The 26,446-nt window shown below is 32.2% G+C and overlaps 2 protein-coding genes across 5 annotated transcripts; one reads left to right on the top strand and one right to left on the bottom strand.

The window, feature by feature from the left end:
* Nucleotides 1-386: 386 nt before the first annotated feature.
* Nucleotides 387-5,488, top strand: LOC113401106 (nucleoside diphosphate kinase homolog 5-like). Of its 3 annotated transcripts, none has more exons than XM_064216148.1 (4): nt 387-564; nt 3,956-4,128; nt 4,425-4,516; nt 5,173-5,488. In XM_064216148.1, exons 1-4 carry the CDS (start codon nt 424-426, stop codon nt 5,424-5,426), a joined length of 660 nt encoding a protein of 219 aa, XP_064072218.1. In that variant the 5' UTR covers nt 387-423; the 3' UTR covers nt 5,427-5,488. The 3 variants fall into 3 exon arrangements, with proteins under 3 accessions (XP_064072218.1, XP_064072217.1, XP_026496662.1); XM_064216147.1 differs by having other exon boundaries at nt 4,425-4,543; XM_026640877.2 differs by having other exon boundaries at nt 4,425-4,570.
* A 1,470-nt stretch (nt 5,489-6,958) lies between these two features.
* LOC113391910 (prosaposin) lies at nt 6,959-26,116 on the bottom strand. Of its 2 annotated transcripts, XM_064215931.1 has the most exons (22): nt 25,918-26,116; nt 23,517-23,586; nt 23,047-23,191; nt 21,414-21,605; nt 21,301-21,334; nt 20,503-20,563; nt 17,656-17,803; nt 15,266-15,463; nt 14,598-14,711; nt 13,922-14,118; nt 13,698-13,795; nt 12,487-12,737; nt 11,876-12,055; nt 11,221-11,355; nt 10,703-10,840; nt 10,084-10,393; nt 9,671-9,801; nt 8,977-9,163; nt 8,700-8,839; nt 8,294-8,431; nt 8,177-8,216; nt 6,959-7,345 (listed from the first exon to the last, which is right to left on the bottom strand). In XM_064215931.1, the coding sequence occupies exons 1-20, from the start codon at nt 25,970-25,972 to the stop codon at nt 8,294-8,296; spliced, it is 2,922 nt and encodes a 973-aa protein (XP_064072001.1). In that variant the 5' UTR covers nt 25,973-26,116; the 3' UTR covers nt 6,959-7,345; nt 8,177-8,216. The 2 variants fall into 2 exon arrangements, with proteins under 2 accessions (XP_064072001.1, XP_026484220.2); XM_026628435.2 differs by lacking the exon at nt 8,177-8,216.
* Nucleotides 26,117-26,446: the final 330 nt, after the last annotated feature.

Below are 26,446 nucleotides of genomic sequence, written 5' to 3'. Positions count from 1 at the left end.
GGAAAATGCGTGCCAGTTTTCCCGTCTGCAATTGCCGATTGTCCGTATTGATTATGACGTCTTAATTTATATTGATGTTGTAGTGAAAAGGAAAGAAAATGTAGATGGAATATTGTTTCGAAGTACGGCAACTCTTTGTCGTTACGTAATACCTTAGCTTTTGATTTGTATGAATTATATTTGAAGGATTAGGAATAATGATTTTATAACTGAGATTTAAGTGATTGTCTCGTACTTATTAAAATTTATGGACTAGAAAAAATCCTTTATGGATGAAGAAAGGAGCATTTATATATTCGAATTTTTACTAAATTCATATTGACAAAGTAGCATGACAAATGTCATTTTGTTGACTATAAAAAAAAAAACATACCATAGGATTATTTCTTTTGATATAAGCACAAAGCAATATTTGGTAGCATTATGTCATCTGTCTCATCAGACACTGATGCTGAATACCAGACCTACTCAGAAAGGACATTAGCTATTATAAAGCCAGAAGCTTATGAAAACGCGGAGGATATTGAAAACCAAATCTGTGATAATGGATTCATGATTTTAGCTGTTAGTAAAAGTTCATTATATATATTGTTTTAAAGAGATGACCAAAACTGTTATCGGTGTTATTTTTTATTAAATTCCGAAGCGCGCTCAATTTTGTATTACTAGTGTACGTGAGGAATTTCAGTACCAGCTAAATTGATTCTCGCTATCGAAACGGAACTAATTTCGATCGTTGTAAATTTATTAAGGTTGACCTAAAAAAATCGATGGCGTTATTTTAAGTTTTCGTTTCATAGAAATCTATTTATCAAATTAAAATGTATCTATTTTACTTACTAAATATATTTATCTTGATCCATTAACTTTAGGCTTTTACGTAAGAAAAATAGTTATTTCCATAACCTGTTGATAGCGAGCGATTAATATCGAGTAATAACCAGGAGTGAGCTAAGCGTGTTTACCTTATTACGATGGAAAGTCACCCACTAGGGACACACCCATCTCCAATAGATCAGTACAATAGACTTTTTCTTTTTCAAATAATACCTAAGTTAATACTATTAGGCCATAAATATACATATTGATTTGACAATTAAATATAATATCAATTGATAGATAGTTTCTATAAAATATATAGACAATAAATGGATAAATACAATAATCAAATATTATTAAGATTTTATTATATTGGGATAGACTAACAATAAGTTTAATTTATTACTTTCTACGTTAAATAAGGAGGTCAAGCAGACGTTCTCATTGACGTGCACAATGAATTGGACATCTGTTTATTGCGTTTGTCTTCAGAATTAATGTTTTATCGATGTTATGAAATGACTCATAAACGACAAATTATGTTTCTGAAGTACCTAAATGTTTACTGTGTCTGCATGTTAACATTTATTACTGTATTATTAAATGGAAATGTTGTGTGTCTCTAATGGCTTTATTGTAGAGTTCGATCCCCTATTGTTTCATAGGTTCATCAACTTGTAGCGTTTTCACATGAGTAAATATTAGTCGATTAAGCTAAATCGAATACGATTTCAATCTTCTGAACAAGCTTTTTCATCAAATTGAAGGAACAATAATTTTACTATATCGTCAAACTTTTATTGATTCCAATTATTAATCCAATATATATATATATATGATTTTATTTTTATCAATTTAAATGAAATTAAGCCCGATATTAGTTAAAAGTTAGATTATACATAATATACAATATTTGTTTTCGGTCGCAACTTCGCCAGTGTGCTTAGAGACAGTCGGGGGCATTCGTAAGTTTTAGCTAAAACAAAATTACAGCTTTCTTTGGGTTTAAGTTATAATGTTATTATAACGTTGCTTTTTAGTCAGATTATGTGGAACTATTAACTTTTTTAATTAACTAGATTTTGTTTTTTTTTGTTGAATCATTTTATAATTATGTCAAGGCTTATTCAAAATTTTAGAAGAATCCATTGATCGTGATTTCGCTCAAAGGGTTGCACGATGTCCGTGTAGTGGCCGGCGGCGCGTGCGAGAGAGGGTTGCGGGGTATGCAAAATATATCAGCATAGTTGAGAGCGAGGGGCGCGTTCATTATTCCGCGACACAGCCAGCCCTTGTTAGTATAGGGCTAGCAAAGAATTTTTTTGAAAATTGTTTCTAATTAAAACATTTTAATTTATATTTAATAAGTAAAAGTATAACTCATGATGTGCTCCCAAGTTTCAGGAAGTTTCAAATATTCAAGCTCGTAAGGTTTTATTTTTAAAAATATAGGTATATTATCAGCAAAATAAATATGTCATGAAGAATTTATGTAAGTGATTTCAATAGTCTTAGCAAAGATTATTTTGGCTTTTTATTATAATTCTATATTGGCTTGTATTTGTGCCGAGAGGGCACAGTGTTTCACCAATGTCACGTGCGAATTATACAAAGCTATATAGTAAACAATTTAGACATTTCAGGAAACTTTTAACTCATCAATTATTTTTATCGAACACTATAATTACTAATATTTTAGACAGAAGAAATTATACTGATATTTTAATATATCTTCTAATAAAAATAAAATAAATATTGTTTTTATACGATATATAAATAAAAATAATAATATAAATCTTATAACTTATAAAAAATAATTAGGTACTTAGTTTATTAAATTTAAAGATAAAGATACAAATTATAATTAAAAAATATATGTAAATCGTATACTTACTTACATTAACAACCCTGTTGCTGCGTTAGGTCTTGAGCACCCTAGCTTAGGGGCGGTCACTGCTGCTATCTATGGATACCATAAAAAAAAACTAATTACATATTCCCATTGACGTTTCGAGTGGGTCTGTCCACGACAACTTCGTATGTTAAAAATTAGATTTTTTTTAAATTAATATTTCAAAGGAGAATTAAATGCAGCACTTGATTGTGTCTCGTGCTGCGTACAATATCTTTATTTAATTTAATAGACATTTTATGCACATAAAGATAATGAATATAACATATATATTTTTAGTTTTAAAGTGTTTCTATAATTAATTCCCGCAAATAGCATTCCATTCAAATTATTTTTTTAAACGTCGATAAAAAATAATCTTTTTATATACACGTAGGATATAAATCATAGTTTTATATTTGATATTGCATTGAATCTATTTTAATATTTTATTTTTTAACAATGTATTTTATTAGCCAAATATAACTATGCTATGATAATATTAACATATTATCATTTAAACAATGTCTTAGAGACATGCAATATTTTTATATAATGAATTTGCTAATTAGTTTCACCAGGTTTTAATTAAATGTGTGTCATATCTGAACGGATCTATAGTTAATTTTTAAACCCAACTTGATGTTATCGTCATATTAAATGAGTCATTATATTTCGTGTGTATGCTATATACTTAGTTTATGGTAACGTAACATGAGACGTGTGTCATAGTTCTCTTATAACACTAAATTAAATTATTGAATAGTTAATTGATAATTTCAAAAACATGCTAGCGAAGCCTTAGTTCTTGGTTATTTTTGCGAAATATTTTGGACGGAAATTAAAAGCGAATTAAACTTTTATTAAGTACGTTAAAATAAGCTTTTGACCCATAGTTAAATAATAGGTTAACAACTGCTTTGTTGATTTAGGTACGACAGCAGGTCCAGGATTCCGAAACCAGTGTCGGTAGTATATATCTTTTTTAGGTTTATTGTGAAGTCATTCTCAGCCACAGCCTGACTTGGAGCTAAATTTATCAACTGTCAAGTTTGTCCTGTCCTATGCCTAATCCTTCACCTCTCGAATGAAATTGCCATCAAATTGGAATAAGATATTAGAGGAAATATTAGAAAGTGCACTTTTGTACGTGCAGACCTGTGTATAATAATATCCCCTGCATAATTTACTAGACTCTGTTTTAAACAGTTGGCAGGAAAATCATCAGTTATATCTTATTTTCAGAGACGCGAAGTACGTCTCACTCCAGAGCAAGCCGCAGAATTGTATAAAGGCCACTACGGCAGACATCACTTCCCGCACCTCGTCGCTCACATATCCAGTGGACCAATCATCGCTCTCGTACTTGCCGCTAAAAATTGTATACAAAAATGGCGAACTTTGATGGGACCCGCTAGGTACAATACACTCTATTAATAAAATAGTTATTGCCTTTCTCAAGTATAATATCCGATAAATTTGTACTTTTTAATAGTAATCGTTTTATTTTTATTGATATTAGTTAAGCCAACAAAGTAAATTACGTTTTTACGCTTCCATTTGATTTGTATTCCATTTAAAGAAGTCTCCTTTTCCTGAAGTTTACAGCTTATTGCACTATGCTATTCTTTGCGGGTTGGTGGATAAGCATTTAGCAGAATGTCATGCCATGTAGCATGTAGTTGAAAATTGTACCTATTATTATATTTTTAAGAGTGGTGGAAGCCCAAGCATACTGGCCAGACAGTTTACGCGCGTGCTACGGACGGCGCACCAAGTATGGAGACTACTTCAACGCGCTGCACGGTAGCGAGAACCATGCAGAGGCTTTACGTGAAATACACTTTTTCTTTCCTAATAGTATCTATCCCTTTAGAATTTTATATCCATTGATAACTTATAGACCGGGAGATGATGACACAAAATACTAGGTCATTTGTACCAGTATGGCGGTTCTTCAGGAGTCTAATTACGTAAAGGCAAAAAGGAAAATGATGGTCATAGCGCTCGCACCGGCGGCCCAATCGCGTGGGCGTTAATCGAACGCGTTTTTTTTTCGACTATTTGTAAATAGAAGCATTTTTGTGGAACAAATCGTTCGACACTCGTTATTTATTCGACGCGTTCGATTAACGCCCACGCGATTGGGCCGCCGGTGCGAGCGCTATGACCATCATTTTCCTTTTTGCCTTTACGTAATTAGACTCCTGAAGAACCGCCATACTGGTACGTATTTTGTGTCATCATCCCCGGGTCTATTATCTGTAATTTATTTTATTTTGACTTCGTCGCTCGTTAAAAGTATATTTTAGCCTAAAACATGTATACATATAAACATGTCTGTAAGGGAACTAAAATCATACGTATCTTGTTTGTTTTCTTTTCAAAATTTACAGATATTTTATGAATTTTAATATTTTTGTATTTTTAACCTTTAAATTTAAAAATAATTTTATAATCAGTGATCGTTGGACCGATACTTCGTCGATGGCAAATCAGCGATTACATTCAGAAGAACTTATCGCCGACCCTCACTCCCGCACTCACTGCACTCGCACAAGAGCGACCGGCCGAGCCCTTGCTGTGGCTAGCTGATTATTTGAATCACCATAACCCTAACCAACCCGAGTGGACTCCGCAACCGAGAGAACAAAGGGACGAAGAAAAATGTCATACGCCATTAAACTCGCAGGATTTAGATCAACTAGTGAAATAAATTTGTTCTGAATGGGTATAACTACTATCTAATACGCAGTTGTGCGTCATATTGTTGATAAATGTTCTGATCATTTGTATTGGCTTTATAAAATAATTTCTTATTATAAAATATTTAATTACACATACGTTTTCATTGCAATAATAATGCATACTGTGAATCGATTGTCATGTTATTTTATAAAATGCTGTTCAGGGACATATTGCATAAATATAATTATAGAATAAAAGATTTTTATGGCGATGCGCTATATTTAACTTCCGATGCTAAAAGAGCGATAAGTTTAACGTATTAATAAAGCGTAACATAGGTGTCGGTCTGTGGCATCGTAGCTCGTAAACGGTTGAACTGATTTTTATTTAGTGTCTCTTTATTTTAGTGACTTGAATGAGAATGTTCTCAACAATGAAAATAATTTGTTTAGGTCTTTGAAGATAATCAACTCTTTATAGTTGTTGAGGGGGGGACGTGAGCAACTTCTACATGTTTGACCGATTCAAAACGTAGGTTATTAATTTTCTGGTCTTGTTTGAGTCGGATTAATCGTTAATTGAAGATACAAATAATTATTAATTTATCTTTATTGACATTGTCACGAATTTAAAATAATAGTAGTAAAACTTGGGACCTTAGTTTTACCACTATTAGTAGTTTTCAAAATTGTCTAACTATAAAGGGATACATACATATATATATTTTTACAGTTATGTATATTTTTATCAAGTAAGTGCATATATGACACGACGTCGATTGTTTTTGGTTTTTGAAGATTTTATACAATAAACGAAACACCCGTCCATAAAAATCTGCCAAATATTTTAAACGTAGTTTACATATTGTGCCGTGCCAAAGACTTAATCCGGTTAACCTCGCCTATATCTATACATACAGCATGTATACTCTTCCATCCATAACAGAAAAAAAAACAAATAACATTTGACAGAAAATTGACGCGATATCATTGGTCGAGAGCTTGATTAATCTATGATATTCACTATGGATTTGTGAATAAATGGCGTTTTGAAAGTCGAAGAAACTGTTATCGGAATTTTGGAAGTAAAATTAAAATAAGTGGTTAAGTGCAATAATGTTGTATTATAAATAAATATATATTAATCAGAAGCTCTTAGTAGTGCACAACATAGCTGAGTTATTAGCATGTCATATTAAATACGTAAATCTAAGGCTTGTTTATCTTTTTTCTTACATCCATTGGAATAGGCTTTGACCAGACAGACACTCACAAATTACCGCTACCTTCAAAAACCTCACTTACGATATCTAAGTGTTTTATTTCTCTGGTTAAGCTAGTTTAATTACAGCTACAAGGAACTTTAAATTTAAAATCTCAATAGTTGGGAATGCATTTTTAATATAAGGAGCAACGTAGACTTATTAAAATGCAAAATAACCATAAATATAAGCAGGAGTGGATTTTTGTATATAAAAAAAAAAGAAAAATAATTTTATTAACATGAGTCTAATATTTTGGTGTGTATTACAAATAATGAGAGGAAGAAATAAAATACAAATTATACCCCAATTTTATTCCTTTCACAAAAGATTTTCTATCACAGGCTAACGTGTAAGATATCGATTAACTAGACATTTTTATTTAGATTATTATTAATCTAAATTAATTATTAAATTAATTATTACGTTCGATTATTTTTTTAAAGTCTCGAAAACGATTATCACCAAGGAACATTGTTCATGAATATTACAAAAATTTCATAGAAAATATATATTTTATATTGAAAATATCGAAAAATAGGAGCACACAACTTAAAATTACAGAAGTCTATCTATTACGTCAATGATAATATATCAAATTACAATATATTTTGGTAAAAAAAAACAAAACTTAAGTAAATGAGAGATTACATTAAAATTGCTTATTTAGAATGCAGTCGCGGCACCTGAAAAAAAATAGCAAATATTTTAAATAAGCTCATCAGAAATGTACTAAATAAATTAAAAGAAAATATTATCGTTACATATAACATACAACAATATAGCGAAGATAAATTTCAAGTATATTTTACAACACGCACACTTGAATGTCGTTGGGGATTGATTTGTCCAATAATGCTGTCTTCTTCTTTCGAATGTCAAATCAACGATGACAGAAATAGAGGGAAGTGCTAACCAATGTATCAATACTAAACAACGATCAAGTCGATTTAAAACGAAATATCAAATTATATCGATCCCTGTAACATTTATTATTTTTATTTGCAAATAATCTTGTCCAAGGTGATTAAAATAAAAACAACTGATAAATATTTTCACATATTTTCACGAATAGGATAAAACATCTCAAATATTTTATTATAGATAAGATGCAGGTGATTCAGTCATGCCACCGCTTTGATTATGAAAAATGGCATTGTCACAGATATGCTTCTCTGTTGCCAAATTTAAAAAATTTGTTAAGGATCGCTTGTGTGCGAAAGGTTACTATACAATTAGTAAGTTTATGATTGATAGCACACCTTGGGAATTCATATTCAATATATTTATTTAATTAGATTGACAAAAAAAAGACCCGCTGAGTTTCTTTCGCCGGTTCTTCTCAGGTCAGGGTGTTTCCTTTTCCGAACCGGTGGTAGTGTTTAATTTGACTATCAATAAGTAAGTGTAATGCTTCTATATTGAATAAAGGAATTTGAGTTTGAGTTTATATCAGCGGCGACGCCCCATGAAGCATACGACGATATGTTATTCATGTGTTCCAGAAGCTCACTTACCCTGCAAATCTTTAATATTGATGTTAGGAGTCCAGGCGAGCTTGCACAAAGCACGTGAAAGTGTATGCGAGTATTCTGTCTTTGTCGGTAAAATATGTGATGATTACGAGAACTCACTTAGTTGTTCCTGTGCATCCTAACTATCGCTGCGTCGCTGGTGGAGCACAGACCGATTTTTTTGCAGATGTCCTTGGTGCCGAATTCCTCGATCAGGTGGATGACACCCTCGCCGTATATCTCCAGCATCGTGTGACACTGTTGTAACATTTTATAGTTTAGAAAGTGTCCGAAGTAAATATATGATAGGAACATTACTTTTGTTCGACGGCTATTCTCAACTTTGTCTAGCTGCTAAGGATAATGTCTTAAAAAAAGTCCCATAACATCATGAACGCCAATATCAATGTGATGAGAAAACTGTCATATAATTTGTATTATATTTAATGTATATTTCAATGGAATCACGTGTAAAATCAAATCATCTTCAACTTCATAGCAGCAATTATGAAGCGTTTGTACTCACCCGAGCGTTGTACTTGGCGGGGAGCGCAGAGCAAGACTTCTCAATGACGTGGACGATGTTCCGGTCCACCTTGTCGTTGCTGAGGACCTTCTTCACTGCCATCACCACTGTCTCGCACACTGCGCAGTCGAGGATCTCCTCTGCTAGGAAAAATTAACTTTTACTAAATTAACATTCACTTGGAGCCACGAGATGGATAGGAGAATTGTTTCAGGACTTAATGTAAATTTCACAAGTTGGTCTCATTTGAGTTGTTTTAAATAAATTTGCACTCCACCTTTGAACTTTTTGAAGGCGGTGGGGTCGCACAGCTTGAGCTCCCTGCAGACCTCGTCGGCATTGAGCTCCTGGGCGAGCAGGCTGATGACCAGGTCCGCGTACTTGTCTACGAACTGGTCGCACTCGCCGCGAACGGACTTCGGCAAGTGTTTGCATACACCGTGGACTATCATCTTAATTTCGTCCTAGAGTGTAACATAATTATGTAAATAATAGGCAAAAAATCACAAAGAAAAAAAGAAAAAATGATTGAACAATATAAATGATCATATATAAATCCTTTTTTGTCGTCCTATTTAAATTTCGATCACAAATACACTACTGGAAAGATTTCTAAATTTTTGTTTAATTCAATTGGGTTACTTTTGAATCTGGTCTTCTCCAAAGGACTGTCTAACTAGTCTAACTAGACTAGGCCGCATTTGAGTTATCTTAATATCTTTAAAGGCCTCGGCGGAAACGGCCTGCGGCTTGCTTACGGCTCAGACTAGAAACTCTACTCGTCCAGCAGTTGCCTACTTTTCTTATGTCAACAATAGTAATTGAAAACATCGCATCGATTTTTTATCAGGAGTTATAGAAATAAAATGAAAAAAATAATTACATTATCTCTAACTAAAAAGATACTAGTAGGTGACATTTTTTTCTTTATATAGATAAGAAAAAAATGTTGAATTAATATGAAAACTCACTTCATTATGCTTATCTTTGATCTGGTCGTCGATTTCCTTAAGTACAAACTCGCAAACGACGCAAACTGTTCGCTGCGAAGAGACTTTTATGGGGCGACCGTTCTGGGTGTTGTCTGGTATTTCGTTCGTACCTGAAGCGGAGTTTTAGATTTTTTTATAAATCAATTATCATAATTAATAATTACAAAAAAAAAAAAAACATTTTAAATGTAATAAAGATGGTGATATTCTGGCAAACGCAGAATGTGCATGCTATTCGAAATATGTTGATATAATTATAAAAACTCCTAGTATTATGAATTATTTTTTTAGGTACTACGTTTACGAAAACAACAAACGGTACCGTTATCACAACATTCAAATGTAACTTTCGTTCAGATATAACATTTATAAATGTATAATTTTAAACGTACTAATATCTCCAGGTCCATTTTCCAGCATTTCCTTAGGCAACATCGGGTGCTTCCTGTTGTTCCTGTCGCCTCTCAGACTCGGGTTGTTGTGGTATTTGTCAATAGACGAGTGAGTGAGAGCCAACGGATCGGTGTGTTTTTTATCATCCTTGCACAGTTTTAGGTAGACGCATATTTCTTGGGCGTTGAGGTCTGCTACGAGCATCTCGACTAGTTGGTTGGTGTACGTGTCGACGAAATCCACGCATTGGGTGCGGAGTTTGGAAGAGAGGTGAGTGCAGAGACCGTCGAGGGCCTTGCGGATACTCTCCTGTAACATTTGAAATTTAAGATAAAGATAACATTGTAGTAACACTCTTTTTGCAATTATATTCCATGACATCAACATGATTACAAATTTCATTATTTTCCAAACTGTATACGTAAAAAGAAATTAAAATTAAGAAATAAAGAAAGTTGCAGGCAAATTTTTAGTATATGTTTAATAAACACTATAATAATGTCCTATTAAAGTATTACTGCGATTGTCGAAATTGTTTATGTAGTATCGTTAACAGGAAGGATATTGAACTCGATGCTATATTATTTAGATATATATTCCAATTGTGTTTAAACTAACCTCACTGCGGTTATTCTTGAGCATAGTTTCGAGTTGTTCCACCGCGAACAGACATAACGGACAATTTGACTTCTCAGAGTTGATGGAAACGCGACGTACTTCTTCCGTTTTCGCACACAGACCGAGAGCTGGACATACCTGTTAAGTTATTTAAATTATTTATAAGATTGTTATGCTTGTTGTACAATCGGTGGTCGGTTAAAGGAGTTTGGGAGTCGGTAATATTTATATTTTATTCTCAATGAAGATATGCGAGTTACGCAAACTTATACAAAATCCAATCTATTACAATTATTCCAAATAGGCAAATAACAGTAGAACGCCATTACTAGAAATGATCGTTATGAAAGGCTACCGTCGAGGACTACTTCTCATATCAGGGGTCATTAGGTCATCACAAATTAAATGTCCGGTTAAAATGGCACCGGACTCCATGTCCGGTTAAAATGGCACCGGACTCCATGTCCGGTTAAAATGGCACCGGACTCCACATGAGGCGAGAGGCGAGGGGTACTCACGCTGGCGGGGTCGATCTCCTGCACGAGCAGCGCGATGACGGCGGGCCCGTACTGCGTCACGAACTGCCGGCACTCGTCGTTGATGGACTGCGGCAGCACGTCGCACGCTTCCTCCACTGCCTTCTTTATGGCCTCCTGGCACATCGAATGGCATAACATTACGAGATATACTATATAAAAGAGGCACAGATAATATCATTGCAATATAAGTAATTTTAAACGGCTAATGTTTAAGAATTTTTTATTATGACATAAAAAAATTAGACATAATAGCAACATTCATTAGGTCATTCAGCCGATTAGTTTATTAAATTAATAATAAAAAAACACTTATTACTTATATCAATAATTTGTTGAAAATATTTACTTCGCTTTGTGTAAAATATTTGAAATAAGCCTTAAAGCGCCAATAGTGAGGTCTGTTTTTAGAATGGCATGACGCAGCTAGTTACAAGTTTGTTCGGATGTAATGTAATTGTAAAATATTCTCAGAACTAACAACATAATATAATTTTCTCACACTGAAATGCAGAACATTGTAAATATTTAATTTTTTTGTTTTAAATATTCCAGATCTACGTAACTATATAAAGTATCATGTTTAGCATTGCTGTGTTGACGTCTGTGTATAATTGACATTTATCATTAAACTTACCTCATTATTGTCATCGCTGAGTTCAACTTGTACGTAGTGCAAGAAGTACTGGCAGAAGGAGCACCAGGCGTCCGCTTTAGGAGTCGCGACAAACATCCTCTCTATGGGCAAGGCGGGGGAGGCCTCCGTCTCGGTTCCTAGGATTTGTACATTAGTCTGTTTCTGCAGCGGCACGCGAGCCTGTTAGTGATAAATGAATGGAAAACATTACTAAATAGAGAATATCAATTTTCACTTTCTTGCAGATAGTCAAAGGATAAATTACCACCAGTTTTGATAAGAAAGTACCATGAACTACGAACGACTAGATTTATATTCCCAAGTTGTGTAAAATTTTATCTCTGCAACTTTTTTAAAAAAAATTATGCATCAGACATCTGAGTAGTACAGTTGGCGGGTGGGTAAATAGTTAATTTTTTTTGTTATTCTTATAAATCGATTTCTGCTGAAAATTATACTTAATAAACACAAATCTTCAAAACTATCTTTTGAGGATTAGAATCCGTAATCTTAAGATAAGCATATATTTGTTTTTAATTAGTTATAAAGCAATATATATGCATTCGTTTCACTGCGTAACGTTAGTTTGATATGAGAATTTACACACTAACTTTTTGTGTAGTATAGCTATTCGTTTCGTCTTCACCGATCAGCTTCGGCGACATGCTGATAGCTTTGACCTCTAGTTCCTTGGGCAACAATGGCGCGATGGTGACGTCGGTTTTGTTCGTGCATATTCCAATAAAGCCGCAGATCTCGTCGGGCTTCAGCTCCGACACGAGGTAGTAGTAGATAACGGAGTGGTACTGCTCGACCAGTTGCAGACATTCGGATTTGAAGTTACCCGTGTGTTTGCAGAGACCTAGTGAACATGGTGAACATAACACTTATGTAAGAGTATATTCTGTATAAAGATATAAACCACACTGTTCAATGTTTAATGTCGTGTCGTTTGTTGTAATGACGGAGGACTGACGTTTCTCGAATATATGTCGGTATCCGCGTTCGATGTTATGTGTTTAATATAGAGATACATTCGTTCTCGGTCCGTTCAAATATTACAAATACGATGGGTATGTATATTTACGTACCATGCGTGTGTATATATTTCTGTTTTGTATTTTTATATACGTTCGTATGCATGTATGTAAAAATACACACGTAAAAATATGAACGTACACACGTTTACGTAGTTTTACGCAGAGTTTCATCGAGATTTCAGATTACACTGAGATTATTATCTGATCTGATTATATTAGGAAATGCCAATCGAATATTACATATCGATAATGAAAAATATAATATAAAAATAATAATTGAACCAATACTTTTCTAATATTTATATAACAATATAAATAGTTTTTAATGTATTTATATCATATCATATACAACACAATTCAAATGAACTATTTCTATCTATTTCAATTAATACTATTTTCGCAAATCCATTGATAATTCGAGATCTCGACTAATTATATCGCGTCAACTCAATGTCAAAATGGTTTATTTGCCTTTACTCCTGTTGTAGTTGGATTAGGTTATTTGTGTGCATGTACGACACTGAGGCCTCTAAGAGTGTCGTAAAACTACTTACTATGCCTTAGAAATTTATTTAGTTTCATTTATATTCCGATTAACTGAAGGGGTAAATAGAAGTAAACTTGTGCTAGGGATGGGGACGATAATAGCCCGAGATAGAACCTACGACTTTTGATGCTTTTATTTACCGATTTACCTGTCGAGCTTCTAGCTCGACATACATTTGGAATGTGATTGACAGATCCTATATTAATAAAAATAATGTTAATAACTTTTTACGTACCGGTAAGAACTTTATGGAACTCTATTTCTGAAGTGTTGGCGACCAACGTGTCTCGCATGTGTTTTATGACCTGCTCGCAAAACTCGCACGGAACGTCACTAAACAAACATATTATTTATATATATTAAAAACATATTTAAAAATAGAACAGAAAGTTATGTAAAATATGGTTAGTTTGAAATTGCCGTATAATATGACAAAAAATATTTATCATAGAAACATACTCTGTAGCCTTCAGATCCTTAAGCTCGTCAGGGAAGGTGTAGAGGTTGTGCGAGTGGTAGAGGTGGGTGCACTGCCCGCTGAGGTGGCAGATCGACTGCGGGGTGAGGTCCTTCTTCAGCGCCTCTATGATGTTCTCGTAGTATTTGAACGTTAGCATCGAGCAGGAGTCGGAGAGCGATCCCATGTTTTGACAAACCTTGGAAATTAATTTGGTAATACAATCAAATATATATTTATTTTGATAGACAATTTTCAGTATAAAAAAAAATAAAATCTTAACCAAAATTGCAGACATAAAGCGACATTTAAAAAGTTCAATATACTTTAAATACAATCGTTATAAGAAAACTCCATGGGTACGTAAATTTTTGGCAAAAATACATTTTTTAACCACAATACTAACATTTATACAATATAAACATTTTTACTGAAATACTATGTTAAAGTCCATAAAAGTCAGGTCCGACTTTCTATTTCTGTTTTCCGGTTTGGACGGTGAGTGAGCCAATGTTATTACACATCACAAATATATTACAGTTTAAGGAATTGTTTATACAATAGCAGGATCAAATGATTGATCACTTGCATTATTTTCAAAAGTTAAAAATATAACTTTACGATATATATTATACGATAATATAAAATAAAAAAAAAAAAACACGTAAAAATACATACCTGCAATATTCCAACGAGGAAGTTTTCGTAGCTGGTCTCATCGAACCTCTTCCTGACAATGCCAACCGATCTTCTGCAATTCGAGCAATCTTCCCTATGCTTCAATGTAGCGTTCTGAAATTTTATACGACAAATTAGTATATCAAGCGAAGCGTTTTATTTATTAGCGACAGTAATGTAGATACAGCGACAAAGTACTCACAATCACACATAAAAATCAACGAAAAGATGATTTCATCACAAGGGTTTTACCCATTTCTTAATCAATATTATTACATATTTCTTATTTTATATGAAAAATCATCGCACATGAACATTTAGTTACAAACAAAAAGTAAATTAAAACGAGCTGTATGTAATTTTACAATAAATCTTATAATATTTAAGGAAGAATAAGAAAGAGCTTATTTTGCAAACGAACATAATACAATTAAAAAATATATATACACACCTGACTAAATAATTTACAAAGTATACATTACTTAATCAAAATAAAAAACAAAGTGGAAAAGAAAGATTTAAGAAGCAATTACTGCAATTGTGTCAAAAATGGGCGTACCATTCAGCCTCCAAAACTCAACGACGATTTTCAGAGCTATGTTAATCTGTCTGTGTTACGGCGTACAAGGAAATAAACGTACAACGTACACGTCGAAACTTGTACTTACATAGTCTTCAATGAGCCTGTCGATGTTCGCATTGTTGCAGAGGCCAGCGACGGAGCACACGGCGTCCGGGTTCATCTCTGACGCCAAAGTCTCGACCAACTCGGGTACGAAGTCGTCGGCCAGTTTGATGCATTCCTTCGTCACTACTTTAATAGGAATCAGTTTGCATTCACCTTCAAAGACTTCCTTTAGTTCTTCCTGTTGAAAAATACTTCAATTAGTTTTAACTAAAAAGTATATTTGTAAAAAAAAAAAAATATGTTTACATTTCCTTACATTAAAGCTTGTCACATTACAAAAAAAAAAAAAACGATAAGATATATTTTGAATTATAAGCAACAATAATAATAACAACATTGTGACAGCCTATAAGTGTCCCTCTCCTGGGCTAATCCTTCCTCTCATTTTGCGTAGATTGTTTGGAGCATATTCCACCACGCTGTTCCAATGCTAATTAAGGGATTGGATGGATGGATTTTAATCGGACATATTTTCTCTGAATGCTCTCCTTCACCACCGAGCACGGGACGAATTATAAAGTCGAAATACTGATATGAAAATTAGATGTTGTAACTGACGTGGATACGGCTCGATCTGTGGTTTTTTGATTTAGTGCTTAATATAATGGTATATGTATGGCATATTGTTTTTTTTGAGGTCAGCTTAAAAACATTTTGTTATCAATTAAATTAAATTTTATAAAGAAAATTAATTATCTATTCTTAGCATGGCGTCATCGTCTGAGTAATTCGATATGATTCATTCGAAACAGACATTTATAGAACAACGAAGGATAGATACCTAATAATTTTATACAAATGTATAGTAGACATTTGAGATGGAATTATGAGTAAACCGTCAGAGTCAGAAGACTTAATTTACATTTTGTAGTAAACTAAAGTTAATACATATGATTAAATGAAAATTTTCATATATTATCTTCAATACAAATTCATTCTCAATTCCATTCGGTTTAAATGACCTAAATATTGACCTAAATAAAAATTTTCGAAAAAAGACTAATTAAATAATTAATAAGATAAAAATCGATAATTTGATGTTAAACTTAAATATGTCTTCTAAGAGCTCACTCAATTATTCTTTTAAAAAGTTTTTCATAGACGCAATTGAGCCATCCGATGGGTTGCAGTCACTGATGCCCATAAACATTGGCAATGAAATAAATATTAACTACGATTTAACGTCCCTTTGTCTTCGATCACGAATGATCGAACCTTTGTACTTGAAGGTGTTTCTTATATGCTATGTTATAAACAAGAACTATTTTTATTTTTAATTTAAATTCGTTTTGATATACTGAAAACGTTGAGTACCATGTATAATAAATATAATAGTTTGTTTAATGAATACTAATCTCAGGAACTACTGGTCCGATTTGAAAAGTTCTTTAAATTTTAGCTTTGATAGCCCATTTATCGAGGAAGGCTATAGGCTATATACCACCACACTACGACCAGTAAGAGCAAAAACATATAGGACAGAATCTTTAATATAACCTAGCGAAGTCGAGACGACTAGCTAGATGATAATACTGTAAACATAAGCGTTAACTCTTTCGCATGAGACATGATCGCCTGTGACAGGGTTAAGACAAACCATTACATCAAGATGACTGGAGTTCATTATTGCTCTTATCGGTCATTGCTTTATATTAAAGCGAACGGGTCACAGATTATAAAAACAAAACAGACATCGTTAATAATATAAATATCTCATTGTTATTTATCTATTGTAAATATTAATGCAAGTCAACTCTATTTCTGATGTATAATTTGTACATATATAAAAAGTTTAAACGGAAAAATCATCTTGATTTTTTATAAGTATGTTTATGACAGTTAGTGGAGTCGAGGCTTTTGCTCCTTGATGATTGATACCGTAGTCTACACAAATAAAACATTTTTCGTCAACGTAACGTCAGGGCTCATTTAGAAGTAAATTACTAACATTACTACTACCGCGTGAAGATTGCGGTTTCGAATTACTTAAAACCTTCTCTATAAGAGTACAGGAGGAATTTGCCCAGGAGTTACAGGCCGATACTTCCTTACCGTACTAACTATTTAATCATGGCCGAAAAGAGTCAACATAGCAACAGGGAGCTAGTTCATTAAAAGCGGTAACACTTAAAAGTACTATATACTCTTATGATATACATTTTTGTTTTTATTCGTATTTTTTTTTTGATAATCACAATTGAGGTGGAGTTTAGTTTTGTTAGATTTTAATAAAAATGTAAATTATTTTACGTATAATTGAGGCGAAAATGTCCACACAAACGAAAATTCACATGAATAGTATATAAGTTAGTTTTCGCAGTGAGATTTCTTTTAGTAATAAGAAAACCAAACAAAAGGGGTGTTATTTACCTGAGTCTCATTGCTCTGTAGCTGGTCACGAGCTTGGGTCACCATGTCCTTGCAAATCTTGCAGATACCGTCGTTGTCTTCAGGGAATGTCATCTTGGACCACACTCGCTCGACACAGTGGTGAGTCGCCCCGCATTCTCGACCCGTGCTACGGATAACAAACAAAAATTAAAAAAATAAGGCAATCTGTAATTCTGGAATTACACAAACTAGTACTACTTCTTGAACCTACAATCTTAAATACTCCGCGAAAGCGACGACTTCGGTACGTTCACGTTACGTTACGTCTTCTAGTAAAATTGTTTACAACTACGGTTCATCATATTGAAAATAGTTTTCTATTAAAATGTTTCTTAATGCTTTTCTCTTCATATAAAATATTTATCTGATATGTGAATTGCGTAAACAATATTTAGCCGTAACATCATATGTCAGAGAATGGTGTTCCCTAATTAAGCATCCTTTGACACATATAATATAATATAGATTAAGATAGAATCTTAGATTCACATGTCTAGACAGTCGTTATCAGGCACGGCGTCAGAAAAGCGCCACAGTTTTTCGAAGATTTTGATATTGTTTTATGTAAACTTTTTTTTATGATGGTTCAGACAACTTGGCCACCGAATGGTAAGTGGCTCCAAGCTTGGGTGACCAACTAAGATGTTATGTCCCTTGTACCTGTATTTACACTAGCTCACTCGTCCTTCAAGCTGGAACATAACCATACTGAGTATTGCTATTTGGCGTAAAATATCTGATGAGTGCCTACTCAGACGTACTTACTCAAAGACCTACCGTCAAGTTACCTACATACGATTATTTAAGGATATAGGAAATCCTTACTGACTTAAAACTAATTGAAAGTCTGACATGCATAACTTAAAACTTTAAATCAATAAATATACGAGTATAACTCATATATGCTAACGAGTTTCAAAATGACAATTATCTATTCGCAAAGTTTAATATAAATTTGTCAATGCATTTAAATATAAATTATAAAACGGCATAATTGAATTATGTGTAGAAATTTGATCACTTACAAAGCATAACTTATGTCATGATAAGCGAAACTTTACGTAAACAAATAATATTGACTAATCGTAACGAATCATTATACACAGCTATTAGAGGAAGTTACACCACCACTACCACGCTTTGCGGTCAATATTATTGCAAACGTCATGTTTATTTATGAAAAATTGTACGACTTTGTAACGGACATACGTATATACAGATACGTGCAGGAAAATTGGAGCAGAATCGCGTATGGGCATGGAAATATATTCCAATATGAAATATTATATAAACAAATAATACATATATAAATATTAACTGTGTAAAATTTTAAATATTTGTTTGTTTTAAACTAACTCATTTTTACAACGGGTTAGATAATTATTATTGATATACATCGAATGATACTATGTTGTCTGTACAAATTTTCTTAAAGAAAAAACGTAGTGTAGGGAGAAATAGGAACGTAGTCGTTAAATTGGGTAGACGAGTGACAAATAAATAGTAAATTATTAACATGTATTCTAAACTAGCTCTGCCTCTCAGTTTTACCCAAGTTATTTTTATAATACACTAGCGACCCGCCCCGGCTTCGCACGGGTGAACTGCTGATACTAAATACACTACAGAATATCTTACAACGTTCAGTTTTTATTGTGCATGTATTATACATATAAACCTTCCTCTTGAATCAATATCTCTATCTAAAAAGACCACATCAAAATTTAAAAATCTAAGCATACATAGGGACAGACAGCGGTTAACGACTTTGTTTTATACTATGTAATAATGAACTTAATATGTACCTACCTCGCATATATGCAACCGGAAAAACAGACATAATATTCATGTTGCTTTTGGTTATTGTAAAGTCATATTAGCTTCAATATACCGTTATTTTGAAATCACGGAAAAACAGAATTCAATTTAATTCATTTGTAAAGAGATATCATCATGGTAAATATGAGACGGAAAATAATATCCGTATATTATCTCCGTATATACTCGTCAAAGATTGTGTTGTTTACATTTTAGATTTTATCTCTACATAATATGAAACAAAGTCGCTTCCCGCCATCTGTCCGCTTAGATCGTTTAAACTACGCAACGGATCTTCATACGGTTTTCATCGATAAGCTTCAGGTGCACCTGTATTCGCGCTAACACTTCTGTATTTACATTTTAATATGTTCTACGTAGACAGACGGTCTACCACTGTGACCGAAATTGGCCGAACGACTTCATCATTACATACGTATAGTAGAGAACAGGCGATAACTTCAATTTACATAGCAAAGAAAAGCAAAATGTTTCTTTTTATGTTTGTTATTCAATCTAAAAGTTTTTTATTGTGTCCGTGTGAAGCCGGAGCGGGAAGTTAGTATGGAATTAAATAAAATAGACAACATATGTCTGCATACATTTATCCTGTTCATAGCGAGAATAAATGAAATAAGGCCCAGTAAATAACGCACACATAAATCAAAGTTATATATTGAAATCTGCAAAGCTAATACTTAACACTGTAATAAAAATAATAATAATCAGTAATTTAGACTATTACCTTTTTGTTAATATAATTAAGGATATTATCGGATTATTTCTTGTTAATATAAACAAAAAATCTTATCATATTTGATACCCATTAAATAAAAATGATAACATCCACACGCGGCAAAAGCCACGGACGGAAACTGTTAAAATACTCTTTGTTTTCCGAATAAAATTTAAATTATTTTATAATTATTTATATTATTTTTAAGTTAAATTATATAATCTAAAAATAGAACTTATCGTTATTTCATAAGATATACTTAGGGAACTCACCTGAAGTTGCTGCACCAATAGGACGGTCCCCAAGTACATTTCGCTCCTCCTACGAGCTTCACTAAAAACAAAAGCATTTTTTTTTTATTTTATGATCATTCACAATTCCGGTTCATATCATATTATTAACGCCTCATTATTCTAGTAAAATGGTACCTAAAGTTGTCTATATCGACCCCACAGGGCTCAAGGATACGGTCGGATAAGGATAGAGGTCAATGTGAACGAAAATAAAGAATTGTGGGTCTATGAGGTCTTATGAACCTTATTTAAGCTATTCTTGCTTTTATGTATATTTTCCTTTACCTAACCGACTGAGAACGATACTGTCGTTGCCCAGCTTGGGTGTCTGGCCTAAGACGATCCAGAACATGCCCTAAGACCGAAACTTTTGGTTTTGCCCTGTCATTGGCAATTACTTTGAATTTGTTTAACAATATTAAGCAAGGGCTCTACCGAAAATCGAAACACATGGCAAGTCGTCTACGAACCAAAGAAGTTAGGGAGACCTCCAGCCTAGTGACTAGCTTATAAGGTTTATGATCCGTGGCAATAGATTCAAATAAGGTTGGATCAAAAAAAGTTTCTCTGTAATGAAATTCTTAGTAGCAATAAGATGCTGGCGGTGCTTACACTCCTTGGCCTCGAGAAGCAAGTCAAGTTATTGGTCCTGCTTGATTCCTCTGAGTAATCAAGTCGAGCTAAAGCACACGATCAATTTTAATATTATTTTACGAGAGGTTAATCTACGTAATTATGAAAAGGAATGAATAATGACTTAAAATTATGAAAACTTACCTTTTTGTCTGCCTGTCACTTCAACATTCTTTTTCTGTCAAAACAAAACGAAAACATTACAGATGATCTATATTTTCATATATGAAATATCACATAACATATAATTTACTTACGGCTACGAGGTTTTTCAGCTTGTCGTTGTTGCACATGCCTATGAGCCTGCACATTGTCTCCGGGCTGGTGTCCGATTGGAGGATGTGCATCACATAGCTCTCGAGCGATGCTGTATTGTCCTTGCATAAACTCCTGACTGCTGGCGATGAGAGGTCACTACACGCGGACCTCACACTGGTCGCCACGTAGTCCTATTAGATTTGTTTGTTATTAGGTAGTTCATTGACACTTCTGAAGATTAAGAATATTGAAAATTATGGACTAATCGTTATAAGTTCGGTAAAGGTAAAGATTATTAAAAAAACAAAAACATATGAGTTCGCATATATTATTGTTATTATTTATTTGGTAAGCGTGATATACAAAGTACATCAAATTCTTAGAAATATTACAATGTACATCACTCTTACGGGCTAACAAATAAGACTAATGTGCCGTTTGAAAAAGAAAGATGGCGACAAAAAAAATTATTCCAATTTCAAATATATTATTAATATTCTTGTATATATAACAAGAGCTAGTAGCAAATTGCTTGGAATACGGAAATGTAAGGTTTGTTTATCCTTATTCTTTCTTCGATTTGAATAGGAGTCATACAGATTATACTGAATTTAGACATGAATAACGCATAAACTTCCTTTGTGTATTTAGTGACATGTATTCATTGCACAATAAAAAAAGAATGACTATCATATTATTTTTATGAGCAGGAAACGCTTGCTTTTATTATCACCTAACAGTGATTATTAAATACATAGTTTAGTAATTTGGGTTAAATCGTAATTTCGGATATAATTTTCTCGATTTAATTTTTTTTTTTTTAATAAACATTACATTGTAATATAATTTATTTAATTTACTCATAAATGAGTATTCGTGGTAAAAGAATGATATATGGCAATCGCCATATAAAATATTTTAATTGCCTCGCGATAACTTTTTCAATAAGGATACTTATTCTACAAGACTTGCTGAAAATCTGTCTGAAAATATTAACATATTATTTATTGAGCTTGAAATCCACAGAACACAATCCACAGCGTAAACCACGATTGATAACGAAATAGCAATAAAAAAAAAATGTGATTAATATTTCCTAAGCGATTGGGCAGAATAACTGACCGCTCATTAACAGTTAATACCGTGAATAATATCACCGTCGTTACGGTTTTCGACTATGTACACAAGCGGTTTTCAACATCATATTAGGTGCATCATGAGTTATTTTGCCAGGAATTAAAATAACATCTTTCGTTTTTGAGACTGGGTATATTTTAATAACTATAAAATTATCTATTTCAAAATACTAGTTTATTCAACCGTAATCATTATCGAAAATTTGGGAAAAACATATAAATTACATTTTCATTTTTAATTCGGTTTTATTGAATTATAAGATCAACATCTTCAACAAAAACAAAAAGAAAATCTGTTGACAGAGAAGAAAAACATACTGAGTCGTTTGTTCTAAGAGATATTACAAGAGCAGAGTGTTCAGTTTCGAAGTACTGATATCCAGCGAGTCGCCCCTTCGTTCTTTTACCGTGAAGCTATTGCGTTTTAAATTAATTATATACCCCGTTAACTTATACGTCTTCCTTATACATTGAGTGTTATACAAATATACATTACCTCGTTAATCATGTCCTTGACATCTTTAAGCTGTCTGAAGAGACGTATGATCCTGTCGGATTCATAACTTCTCTTAATATCTTCGTTTTGGTGCTCCCATACTGTGCCGATGCAGTGCTGCACCGCACCGCAGGCAGCGGCACGCCTAGATATATTTATTAATCAAGGATTACGAATCAGTGATTCACGAAAGTCAATCATAGAATATTTATATATAATAAAACAAAATTATTGATTTTTGCCACGACAATTTTATTATATTTAATAACATAAAGCAATTAGTTATCATTCTAAACACATATGAGCCCTTTTAGCCTTTCTTTTTATTATTAATACTAAAATTATACAAAATATTTTTTGCCAGAAATATGTATGTTTAATGTTTAAAAGATATATGAATGCTGTCCATTTCAATATTTTAAGACAAGCCAATTATATAAATTATTAATATAATGATATTTTTTACTTACGTCAAGTTTTCACACCAATAATCAGGACCTTTGGAACATTCTTTTGGAATTTGCCGGGCAGATGACAAACCTACGGAAAAGAAACAGTTTTAAAGCTAAAAAATATACTCAATATAATAATTATATACTGTACTGTGTATATAAACGATTACATATATAGCATTGAAACTAAAAAATGTGCATAATTTCTAATATAATTTTAGAAGATAACATATGATTAAGTTTATTTTAATAAATTAATTACTAGTACATTTAAAAGGTCGCTATGTGTTTTTATCAGTAACAGTAAGTCAATAACATTATAACATACAAAGTTTAAATAGAGAACAGATAATTTTGATGTTACTTTTTAAATCCAGAATGCCATAAGTAAAATATTTATGAGAACTAGATGTCTTATCATTGTGCCAAAAACATGCAGTTTATTTTGATATTCTCGCATAGGACGTAGGAGACAAAAAGGTGATTAGACGTGAAAGCATATTTGTGTATTTGGTACAAGAATATGAAATTCATGCTTGTCACATCAATAAATCTAAGTCTAAATTTAAAGTGGATGAAACTGCCAAGGTACTTATATGATATACTAAAAACTTCACCGAAACGCACTACTTCTGTTTTAAGTTTTATATATATTAGCTTAATAATAAAGAAAGAACTACAACCACATTTAGACGTTACAATTAGACAGATTATAGAATATTATGATAGTGGATAGAAAAGTAAGAACTTCATTTATCTTCAATAATTAAACTAACAAGATACAATTTGACGTCAAAGTATCAAATCATTTAATGTTTATTAATGTCATTTATACATATTGCGTTTTAGAAATCCCACTCAATTTCTACTATCATCTTATATCTGGTTATTCTAAACAGGACATAGATTTCAGATGATCTATAAATAAAGTAATAAAAGAAATATATAAAAATGTATGCAATTTTGAATGTACAACGGCAGCCCTATGAAAGCTATGATAATTTTAATCATTAAGACAATAAGCTTTTCAAAACAATCTTATTCATGTTTCCAATTAAACAATATTCCTTTGTCTAGATCGTAATGGAATCTTACAAATTCAAATGAAACAAAGAATTTAGTTCAGAGCAAGTGTGAAATATTTAACCACATATAATATTTCTATTTGTTGTTTCAATCGACAATTTTCAATTATTATTTTGCATAACATGATCCCCTTGTATATGTGCAGATCACAGGAAATTGAATATTGCGTTAAACGGTGAGTAACTCCCGAGTCAATAATGTGACTGTTGTAAACATTATTTGTGACTCACAATATATCTTATATTATAATAATAGGTAGATTAACATAAGCACATCTGTTCACATAAATACAAAAATGAATATTAATCTTGTAAACTTTTGACCTTCAGACAAAAATATATTCTACATTAATGTGCTTTAAAAATTTAAGTGTTTATATTAAACAACTGAAATCCTTTGGCTTCTTATGTCAGTTAAGAATTTAAAAATATATATGTCAAGTACCTACTAGTAATATAGGCTATGTCCAAAATATTAGTAAAGTAAAATTTACAATCTTATCTGTCAACAACAAACTCATTATTTATTATAGTGATAATAATAGCCAATAGCCACTGTTTGCTTTATACTAATTGTCGACACACAATATGGTTTGTCAGTATGGATAAACCTATTTACTGAAATTGTCTAATTTCAAATAGGTATTTCTTATTACAAAATCTTAGACATACTTATTACCAATCGACAGCAGTGAATAAACACAATATCAAACCCAGCATGAAATTTATGTTATAAAACTTATTTTTAATATAGAATAATTTTGTTAAATGTGAAATTTGGAAAATTTAATTACAAATTATAATGGTTTTATGCTAACATAAATATTGCAAACTAGTGGTTTAAAACTTCATATAAATTACTGAAGTTTGAAATACGGACTTATTTCGGGATATATACAATTTTGGGTGTTCACACATTAAAAATGTTGCTACTATAAAAAGTTTTTCTTTAGTTATAATAAGTATTACTTGTCTATATCAAAACTATCAACAGTAAGTTATATTTTTGAATTTTCCGGCATGGTGATGATAATTAGAGAATTTTACTATTTATTTCTATTTAATTGTGACACAAAGGATATTAGGAATAAAAGTTTCAGAAAAAAAACTAAATCACTTTTTTTTAGTATCTACCTGCTAATAAAAAAAAAAAAAATATTTCTTTTAAGTTTACTCTTTAAGAATAAACACAACAAATAATACAGGTTTAAGGCTTAAGGCTGAGAAATTATTGTACTGCGCTAATTTCTTAACATGACGTGAAATAGCGTTTTTGCAAGGACAAGAACAATAAAATCAACAAGTAATTAAAAGCGTGTAAAAAAAATACTCACTTGAACAACAAAAGAATAATATGGAGAAGAGACAAACAGCTAGTGTGTTTGTCATATTGAACGCTTGTACTTTAGATTTAACTGTCCACTTTCGATCTCCGTTGTAATAAGACTAACAAAACAATATACCGAATAATTTTCACTTTGTTTCCTGCGAAATTTATTGCGTATTGATTTGATTTGATAAACAAATGTCAAGTCACCATTACAGATAACTACAGTTAATATTAAGAATAGATTAAAAATATAACTTTTTCTGAAATATATATTTTGTAGCAAAAAAAAAAACACCATAAATAGCTATGTGAGTTAATTTGTTATTTGGTATATTAGTAATAATTTATATAAAATGCTTATGAGCATTTATTAAATAATAAATAGTTTACCATAAATTAATATAGATGACGCTTAATACGTATATTGCTACATATCGCCACAGAGGGCACTGCATTTATTCATTAATCAAAAGCATTGTTGTGACTACTCCTCAATAGATGTCCCTAGTCAAAAATTGTTAATAACAATAAAA

This window comes from Vanessa tameamea, chromosome 10, assembly GCF_037043105.1.
Source record: "Vanessa tameamea isolate UH-Manoa-2023 chromosome 10, ilVanTame1 primary haplotype, whole genome shotgun sequence".
NCBI lineage: Eukaryota > Metazoa > Arthropoda > Insecta > Lepidoptera > Nymphalidae > Vanessa > Vanessa tameamea.
This window is presented reverse-complemented; position numbering and strand designations above follow the sequence as displayed.

Coding starts and splice junctions, on each gene's coding strand:
- LOC113401106 (XM_026640877.2), top strand. CDS start 424: ATGTCATCTGTCTCATCAGACACTGATGCTGAATACCAGACCTACTCA. Junction 565..3,955: donor ATGGATTCATGATTTTAGCT/GTTAGTAAAAGT, acceptor TCTTATTTTCAG/AGACGCGAAGTACGTCTCAC. Junction 4,129..4,424: donor ACTTTGATGGGACCCGCTAG/GTACAATACACT, acceptor TATATTTTTAAG/AGTGGTGGAAGCCCAAGCAT.
- LOC113391910 (XM_064215931.1), bottom strand. CDS start 25,972: ATGACAAACACACTAGCTGTTTGTCTCTTCTCCATATTATTCTTTTGT. Junction 12,738..13,697: donor GTTCCATAAAGTTCTTACCG/GTACGTAAAAAG, acceptor CATGTTCACTAG/GTCTCTGCAAACACACGGGT. Junction 12,056..12,486: donor ATAGCTATACTACACAAAAA/GTTAGTGTGTAA, acceptor TATCACTAACAG/GCTCGCGTGCCGCTGCAGAA.